The sequence below is a fragment of the Pogonomyrmex barbatus genome, unplaced genomic scaffold (assembly GCF_055798465.1).
Source record: "Pogonomyrmex barbatus isolate J1 unplaced genomic scaffold, ASM5579846v1 scaffold3, whole genome shotgun sequence".
NCBI classification, from domain to species: domain Eukaryota; kingdom Metazoa; phylum Arthropoda; class Insecta; order Hymenoptera; family Formicidae; genus Pogonomyrmex; species Pogonomyrmex barbatus.
The window spans coordinates 9219929-9230287 of NW_028297127.1; the positions used below are offsets into that span (position 1 = coordinate 9219929).

A 10359-nucleotide genomic window follows, 5' to 3' on the forward strand; every position below is an offset into this window, starting at 1 on the left:
TCCGTACAAATACGGACGAGGACTATATCTCGCTCCGTACAAAGGCGGACGAAGTGTAACAGCGAAAAAAAGAAAAAAAAACGCCAAAGAGACAATAAAAATATCTACGGGTGTAACCACCAACGTACAATTGGACCAGCTGGCGAAGCGTTTGCGCGTACCATACTTTAGAGGCGTTTTTATGTGTGACGCATTACCGATTAGCGGCGCGCGTCGAAAAGAGAGCGGTATCGTAAATCTGGACGACATGATGGGTCCCGGCAGTCATTGGGTAGCATACGCAAAGAGAAACGATCGTGTTATATATTTCGACAGTTTCGGTAATCTTCGACCGCTCAAGGAACTGATATGATATTTCGGAGACGATGCTACGATAGAGTACAATCGAACGTCCTATCAGACATATGATCAGAGCGTCTGCGGACAGCTGTGCTTGTGGTTTCTTCTCCAAAATGGCTAACGCATGTGAATTTATAAAGTCCGACAAAATGTCGCAGCGTCTCAGTATTTCTCGAATGCTTTTTTCAACATGTCGCTGACGCTTACGCTGAGCGGGAAGAGCAGCGTTCTCGCAGCAAATTACTTTCCAGCCATAGATTTGAGCGACGATGACTACGAGCTTGGTCTAACAATTTTGGAGACTTATTACACGATACCGAATATAAACGCTTCGAACAATACATTTTATTTTGGCAAAGACGACGCAGAAATTACGATTCCCGAGGGGTCGTATGAACTGCATGCCATAAATGAATTTTTGAAACGTGAGATTTTACGAAAACATCCGCAACCTGACACATCCGGCGATAACGCCGGTGACACCGCGCGCGGCGATGATGACATTGGTGAATACCCGATAATGCTCCGCGCAAATTACAACACGATGAGGTGTGAGATTAAATGTGATTACAGAATAAACTTTAACAAGCCCAATAACATTGGATCGCTGCTTGGTTTCTCGTCAAAGCGTATATTGCAACCGCGAAAGTGGTATAAATCGGACATGTCAATCAACATAATGAATATAAACATTATCCGTGTAGAATGCAACGTGACCGCGGGCGCGTATAGCAACGACAAAAGTGTGCACACGATACATGAATTTTCGCCGAGCGTGCCACCAGGATATAAGATATCGGAAAGGCCGATGCAAATCATTTACTTGCCAGTCATCGTACGGAGCATTACGGAGCTAATGATACGCATTGTTGACCAGAACGGACGATTGCTCGATTTCAGAGGAGAAGAGATCACTATCAGATTGCACGTACGACGGCGACGGCGATAACGCGAGCGCGACATTTGGGATGCTCGTGTTGAACGAAGCGAAGCACGCTCAGAGAGATAACGCATCTTTTATAAAGAAAACACCAATCGACAATACTCGCTCATCCGGTTGCATCAAAAAGAGAAAGAAACTCAACGCATCGAACGTTAAATTTTTACAAGCTTTAAGATTCGCAGTGCGCAACTTGTGAGATGACTGACATCCTAAACATTGAAGACGAGCCAATCTTCGACGATCGCATCGTCAAGATTGAGATTCATACGTACAACCCATTCGCCAATACAACGTTCGGGTACAGCGATGAGATTAGAATACCCATACAGCAACAGGATCTGTACACATTGCCATACGAAAGCTTTCTATATATCGAGGGAAAATTAACAAAGAAAAATGTTGTCGACGGATCTGATGTGATGTTGGGAAATAATTTTGTGGCGTTCATGTTCGATGAGATTCGATACGAGCTCGATGGCGTGGAGATTGATCGTAACAGAAACGTGGGCATAACTAGCGCGCTCAAATACTACGTACGACGTCATCCGAGAGAAGCGTGATTCTGAGAAATGCTGGCTGAGATGCGCGTACCAACGCGGATGGATATTTTAACTTTTGCGTACCTCTCTACGTACTATTGGGATTCTGCGAGGATTACAGACGCGTGGTAATCAACGCTCGTCACGAGTTGATCTTAATACGATCGCGCAACGACAACAATTGCCTGATGGGAAATTCGGCATTGGATCCCGTGATCGACTTATTCAAGATACAATAGCGAATGCCGCACGTGTTATTGAACGAGATAACAAAACTATCGATGCTGCGCACTTTGGAGAGCGGACGATACTTGAGCATGGCTTTTCGCTCGTGGGATCTGTACGAATTTCCGCTGTTACAGCGTACAACCAAGCATTCGTGGGCCATCAAGACCGCTACTCAGCTGGAGAAGCCGCGATATGTCATCTTCACTTTGCAAACAGGCCGAAAGAACATCATCACAGCTGAGGACACGAGCCGATTCGACGACTGCAACTTGACCAACGTGAAACTCTATCTGAACTCAGAATGTTATCCGTACGATGATATGAATCTGGATTTCGAAAAAAACAGATGGTCTGTGTTGTACGAAACGTACGCGCGTTTCTGCAAAAACTACTACGGATATGAGTATCTCGAGCCAAGTCTTACCCTCACGTCTTTTCTACGTTACGGTCCATTCGTAATCATCGATTGTTCTCGAAAACGAATCAGTCAAGAGCGCAACCGTGGATGTGAGATTGGAATTTGAGACTAAGGAGAACGTACCGATGAATACCACCGCGTACTGTCTCATTATACACGATCGCGTGGTTCAGTACAACCCGTTGACCAATGTTGTACGCAAGATCACCTAAGAGCATCGCTGGTATATGAGAGACAATAAAATCTATATATCGAAATCGATCGCAGTCTTCTTCTCGACAGTCATGTCTGTGCCAACGTTCGTAGACCTGCAAGGTTTCCTCGTTGAAGGACAGTTTGTCGTAAAAGAGTTTGCTGCTCTCAAAGAACGGACCGTTCTCTCTCATTACATTTTCGCAAGCCCTATACCGTGGCATTTCCTGGCAAGTGCCGACAAATCTCGCGCACGCTGGGTGATATGTCATCATCATAGACTGCAATGGAACGACGGAACGATTCCATACAGCGAAGCTAAAAGTTTGATTACGAAAGCTGTGCATGGTACGAAAGAAGATAACGACGACGATGACGACGATGATGCTGTCATATATGTCAAGGGACACCTAAAACGAAAATGGTTGTGGAATTTGCTTCTGGACGATGAGCGAGAGCGCATGTACATCGAGACCCTGGATGCGGATTACGAAGACATAGATTCTTTAAATAATCTAAATGTTGATAATTCTATACGATGTGGATATCATTATGCCAATTGCGCGTTACAAAATGTATTTAAATTGTTTAATTGTTGGGCAGATTAATCTTAAATAAACATATATAACATATAATATATTTTCTTTTATTCCTTTTCCCCGCTATTACATTGATGATTACTTAATATTCCAACGATCCTATACATTTTTTTTCAATGTAACGTTCGATCGACTCATCGATGACAAAGAAATTGCGTTATGATTGAAGCGTGAAACTTTTTATTCACATTTTTCTTTTTTTCTCTTTACATATTTTTTATAGCTGATTAGGTTTTTTACTTGAAATAAAAATTTTATAATTAATTGATAATGACGCAATCTTTTTTTTCTTTCAATTTATAATCACTATAACAGTAAACTCGTTCTCGATGTGCTATCTGCAATTGTACGATTCTTTGTTTTTTTCTTGGCCACTAACATGCCTATTCACGAAATATTATCATAATAGAGTATTGTCGTTCAGCGAGGTCATTGGATTTTTTGTCCATTCCATCTTTCAAATGAGAGGAAAAGGGGATTAACGCTCTGCCAAAATTTACGCGGGTGCGATCAGTCCTCCGTCATTCGTTTGTACAAACGAACCATACGCAACGTACTCCGCTTCTTCATCATTCGTTTGTACGAACGATCCACACGCAATGTACTCCGCCAAGGGAAGCAGAATGATGGTGAAGCGAAGAAGGAACGTAACGCGTAAGTTCGACATTTTCTTTTTTTCTTTTTGCAACATTACGCAATATTATGTACTTAATTGCTGTTACACAGCATTTCGATGGAACCTCGCGCGGTGCGCTTGATGAGCAGACGTTACAACCTGACGGCTACGGGCTTCAAGTTTCTGGAAATTGGAATCAATGTTGGTCCACCGAGCTACGTAGAGATCGCCCTAGGAGATCATCGAGGACAAGAACTGATATTGTCTCTCGAAACATGGAAAGAACTCCATGAGCAGCAATGGAATACCTACAAATTGCTACGAAACAATTACAAAGACAATTTTATAAGCGTCGGACCGTTAACAGTCCGAGTTTGTATGATGAACAACGTTACACTCGTACGTCTTGAATCTTCAAACATACGCATTATGATGGTCGAATCGACGCCGTATTTTTAATCTCACCGAATGTATTGATATAACGTTCAATCAACTAGACAGACTCGTTGAAACGATCGATGAAAAGTATACGAGATTCTCCAACATTGCATCTATTATAACAAATCCCGAGGAGGTACCATACGTGATACGCGATAGCGATATCTTCGATAGGCATCAACTCGTCGATTGCGAATTGTTAGTTTTAATTTTTAGTATGTATGAAAAAAAGACGATGTAACAAAAATGTGAATAAAAACGTTTTCACGTTTAAAAATATGATTTCAATCAAAACAAATTTCCCTATTTCCCATATTTCCCTATTTCCCTATTTATTTCTTAAAATAAAATAAAATAATATTTCAGTTATAATAAGATATTATTTATTGGTATAATCAATAAAAAACATCAATAAAAAAGGGTAATATCTTTTTTTCTTATTGAATTCATTTCATTTTTCTATAGTTCACTTTTTTTTGTAGTTTCCCATTTTCCGTCGCCATCAAAATTTATTGTTTCCTACGTGAGAACTTGATCAAATAGAAATGAGCACATTCAGTATTTATTACTAAAAAAAACAAGAAAAAAAATTAAGGAAAAGTGTCCATTTACCGACTAATACATTATTTTCATTGAATAACGGATTTTTCGAGATTGTTCGAAATGAACATGTTGCGACACGTACATTTATTGCAGCCGGAATAACGGCGCTTTTTTTTCCTTTTTTTTCCTATGTCAATTTCTACAAAAAAATATCTTTTCTAGCAGCTCTTCCTAGACAAAAAAAAGACCCCCTCCCCCTCTTCCCCCTCAAAAGTATTCCAAAGGATCATCGACAAAGCATTCCCCCTTCCCTGTGCCTACCAGTTACCCCCTCTCCTTTACTCCCGCGTCCCCGAGTTACCCTGCACACCCGCACCCCGCTCGGGTTAAAACCGGCCTAGTATCACTACTCTGCTACTTTTTTGCCGCGAGAGGGGTAGTAATATATTGCGTGTCCTCTATAATGATAATATGTGCACGCTTCCAGAATTATTTCCGCTCTCTCAGAAGGAGCGGAGAAGCAGAGAGTCAAATTGTAGCGTCCCTTAATTCTTGGACGAGGAATCGGGAAATGGGGAGTTAGGGTGTCTCTTTATAAAATACACCGCCACGTTCACTGGTAGATGAGAGATTGTCCCATAACGGAGAACTTGTTAATTCTTCCAATGACCTTTCCATATTATTCTTATATCACATTACACTCTTCCACGGAGTACTTGCATATGACTCGTTCACAATGTTGTCTTTTTTCAATTTGTACAAATTGGGCATATGTTGCATGGCATTATCACACAGACAGACTGTTGGCAATTAGAGCAAAATCGGCTGTTTAGCGCATTGAGAGTATCTATCTCGTGCTTCCTAACGGCATACAATACTTCAATGTCAGTGTCCACCAGATGAATCATGCATTCGGCATATAGAGTTAGTGCACCACCCGTTGAATAATAAAATTGTATTGAACAATACGTTTTTATTATTATTCAACTCAAGGAGTTCCGAACGGGTAACAATTTTTTTCTGCGTAATTCGTAAGGTCATCACTTTGATCACTTACGTATCGTCAGACAATGCGTGTTGTTCGTCTTCAATATCAATGTCAATATTGTCAATATTGTCAATCTTCATTTCTTCTTCATTTCCAAACACTTCGTCCACTATATTCACAAAGTCTTCCTCATCCATATTAAACACATTTTCTATATTTAACACATTATCCATTTTCACCGTCAACTCTTTTTCACACACATTAGACTTCCATCTACTGTGATCCTGCACACCCCATGCACCCATTATATTGTTGTACCCCGAATGGGCTACAACATTAATTTTAGAGATAGTCGGGTTCGTTAAGCCTAAGGAGTTGGGACTCCGAGCAGGATCAAAAGAATGGAAGGAATTCTTCTTGAAATCACTAACACACTTTCTTTATGTTACTTGATTTATTTAACAATTGCACAATTTCTTGGATTTAGTATTACTTATTTTATTTCTTTCACACACGGTTAAACGTCGGCGGGCGCGTATCGCGTTACTCTGGCGGCCGTCGACCGAATATGTCACCTGAGACGTTGATAGTACGGCTCGCGTGAACTTCGCTGTGCTCGTGTAATATCTTGCGCGATAATTATAATAACGATTCCGAACGACACGTTATGTTTGATTGATTCCCGACTCTATCTATCCCGCCTTGTGTAACCGGTTATATAGTCTGATCGATGCCTGGTCAGCATTCTGATCGATTGCGTCGATCGGTTGCGTGATATTGATTAATCAATATTACGCTCGGTTTGATCATCAAATTTAGGAATTTGCTGATAGGCTTTTTCGCAATGTTCTCGCGATGCATTTCTGCGGTCTTTCGAAAGACTGGTCGCGATTTCGGCGGTCACACATTTGTGTCATCTTTCGAAAGACTTTTCGAGGTTCATGCGACCTAATTTTGTTGCCATGCGGACTACTTTTATTATTGGTTGTAGACCTGGCTACAACAATATATCATCGACAATTTCTTTGTCCCTTTGTCGGAGCATCATCATAGGTCTTCCCAATTTGTTTATAGCAGCCGGAGTATCGGTGCTTCTCTCTTAACACGTCGCGACACGTACGCCGATTTCCACGAAAAAAAAGCCATCATAGATCTCCCCGATTTGTTTATAGCAGTCGGAGTATCGGCGCTTCTCTCTCTTAACACGTCGCGACACGTACGTCGATTTCTAGGAAAAGCCATCTTATCACGGCTTTTTTCCTAGAAAAAAATTTGTTATCGCGCTCCTTTGCGAACATGTTGCTACATGTTTGATTACAACAATGAAATTCCTAGAAAAAAGGGGGCAGAGGAAGGGGGGGGATTAACGGTTTGCCATGTCAAAAATTTACGCGATCAGTCCTCCATCGAACGATCTGCACGACAAAAAGTACTCCCCTCCTCCATCATTCGAACAACACGCAATGTATTCCGCCAAAGGAAGTAGCGCACAATGGCGAAAAACAAAAGAAGGAATGTAACGCGTAAGTTTCAACTGTATTTTTTTTATTTTTTTCTCCTTTTTTCCAATATTGTGCAATATTATATATTTAATTTCCACAGTATTTCGGTCAAGCGTCGCGCGGTGCGCTTACTGAGCAGACGTTACACTCTGACGGTCACGGGTTACAAATATTTGGAAATTGTAATCAACGTTGGTCCACCGAGCTACGTGGAGATCGCTCTGGAAGATCATCGGGGACAGGAATGATTGATACTGTCTCTCGAAACGTGGAAGGGACTACGAGCAGCGATGTAATATCTATAAATTGCTGCTAAACGATTACAAAGACAATTTTATAAGCGTCGGACCGTTAACCGTCAGAATTTGTCTGATGAACGACATTACACTCGTACGTCTTGAATCTTTGAACGTACGCGTAACGATGATCGAATCGACGTTACGTCGAATGTTTGATCTGAACGAATGTATCAATGTGATGTTCGATCGACTCGTCAGATTCGTCGACACGATTGATGCCAAATATACGCGATTCTCCAACATCGCGTCTGTTGTAACAGATTCCGAGGAAGTGCTGAATGCGATACGCGATTGCGATACATTCGATAGATGTCAACTCGTCGATTGCGAGCTGTTAGCTTTAGTTTTTAGTGTATAAGAAAAATGTAAATAAAAAAAATTTTACACTTAAATGTATTCAATTTGTTTATACATATAAACATACTTAATATGCAAAAACATGTATTTCTTTCATTCCTTTCTTCTCACCATAAAATAATTAGAAAAATAATATTCGCCATAGAGAGAGAGAACCGCAACGGAAGAGATAATAGGTATACAAGAGAGAGATATTTATTTTTTACTCGGCGGATGCGGTGGCGGCGGCGGCTGCGGCGGGCGAAGCGGCGGCGGTAGCGGCGATGGACGTGGCGGCGGCCCCCCCCCCTGACATCATGTTCACGCGCCCTGTCCACGCGCAATTTTTTTATATCATCTTCGTTATTTATCTTTTCGTAATTATTTATCACAATGTTGAAAACATCAATCACGATTCAATCGCACGCTGTTTACGTTCAATGGCACTGAATCGTCCAACACGCGCCGTCCCCCTCTCCCCCTCCCCGGAGCTCCTCGGTTGCCCGCCGTTTCTCCCCGCACCCCCCTCAACGCTTCTGAGTTAGAACCAGCCTAGTATTACTACTAATATGATTTTTCCAATTATTTTGCATATAAAAATATTAAGATAAAATTGTCAAAAAATTAATAATTTATGAGATATTTTACACTTTATTCTTGCATATTTCAATATAAAGTACCAAATATCTTCTAACATATGTAAAATTAGCTGAGAAGTATTTCGGACAAGTCGATTAGAATAAGAAGAAAGATCGCGAAAGAAATAGAAGAGAGATGTATGAGAAGGGCGAGTAGTGAGATTGAGTAGTGAGATTTGAGAAGAGAGATTGAAATAGGAGGAAGAGCTTGAGAGAGAAGAGAGAGATTTGAAGTTCCTTTGCGAGCAAAGCAAAGCTAAGATTCCCAACTCCTGGAGGCCCTGATGAAAATAGGGCAACCCGGCAACCTCAATCAGTTTTGCAATCCTTGCCAGACGAAAGCTTACACATTTTTAAATGTTACATTGGAGGGCTGCAACAAATTGTTCGCATTCTTGTCAGATTCAATCCTATTGCAAAATAATGGATCTCGCACGGACTCTCGGACCCGTTTTCCTCTCCTCTTATCGATGACCAGGATCTTCGACATAAGACGTCGTCTTACCGTAAGATCGAATTTTATAAATTGAATTTTTATTATATGTAGCCTATGCAATCATTATCCATTGTTTATATCGTAAAAATTGAAGCAGACTCTTGATAGAATTTATATATGAGATATTATAATAAAAGTTGTTATTTAAAATTATACGTAATCGTTATCGATCTCCAGTATAGTAATAGTAATAGTATTGATTACAATCTCATAAACTATGCAATCTTTGCTATCGTACATAATATTCTTATACACGAAGTAATAAGATAAATCAATTTGTGTAAAAAAAACACAGAATTAGTTAATAAAAAAATTATACAATTCAGAATATACAACTACATATCTTTTTAAAAAGCAACAATATTTTTGAAAAAATGTTATGTTCGAATTTACAATATTGTTATTATATCGTTAATAATATTCGCTAATAGTCGTAGTTTCTATTCAATTGCTACTCATGCACGTAATTGTCAATAGTTACTTTTCAAAATTATTCATTAGTAGTCGTAGTTATTATTCAATTATTATTTACGAATGTAATCGCCAACAATTATTATTCAAATTGTAACGATGCATCTCCCCCTCAGCATCGTTATGTCCAGCTTCGATCCATTGGACGAAAGGCCGACTAATCATTCATCGGCTTAAAGGCGCAAAGCGCCGATAAACTTTTCTAAAATTGTGAGTAAATAATCACTGCCCATGAGCCGTACATAGAATCTGCGATACTTAGCGCAGCGCGGCGGAAATACCCAAACGCGGAATTCAAACCGTAATGAACGCGTAAACAAATGACTAACAAATTATTTAGTTTTGTAGTTTGTTAGTTAACATGTACTCGGCCTATATCTATTTATTGTTTATTCGCACATCGGCTAAAAAAGACGTTTGACACATTTGTCTGAATATTTCGATATTATCATAGCCTCAGTGGTCTAGTGGATAAGACGCCTGCCCGGAAAACAAGCGATCCAGGTTTGATCTCTGGTTGAGGTGATATTTTTCGCAATATATATTTTCGATGGGAGGGAAGGGGAATAATAAAAGAGATTTTAATCGATATCAAAAATATTGATTATCGAATTATTATAGAGCCACTACGATGAAAATCTGCTAAACCAAAGCGGTACGTAATTGATAATACAATTGAATTTATTTCATATAAAAGACTTTAGCAACCAAGATTTTCCTTGCCGAGAAAATGCCATGTTTCACGTTGTAGTTATTTATTTTTATTTCTGTAAT

At 39.9% G+C, this 10359-nt stretch overlaps 2 protein-coding genes and 1 pseudogene across 2 annotated transcripts; all 3 read left to right on the top strand.

Moving 5' to 3' along the window:
* The first annotated feature begins 860 nt into the window (after positions 1-860).
* Positions 861-2514, top strand: LOC148936019 (uncharacterized; annotated as a pseudogene).
* A 21-nt stretch (positions 2515-2535) lies between these two features.
* Positions 2536-3267, top strand: LOC148936020 (uncharacterized). The gene has a single exon (XM_089080512.1). It carries the CDS (start codon positions 2695-2697, stop codon positions 3265-3267), a length of 573 nt encoding a protein of 190 aa, XP_088936638.1. The 5' UTR covers positions 2536-2694.
* Positions 3268-3991: 724 nt separating this feature from the next.
* Positions 3992-8114, top strand: LOC112552220 (uncharacterized). The gene is made up of 2 exons (XM_089080513.1): positions 3992-4294; positions 7757-8114. The coding sequence occupies exons 1-2, from the start codon at positions 3992-3994 to the stop codon at positions 8000-8002; spliced, it is 549 nt and encodes a 182-aa protein (XP_088936639.1). The 3' UTR covers positions 8003-8114.
* The last annotated feature ends 2245 nt before the right edge of the window (positions 8115-10359 follow it).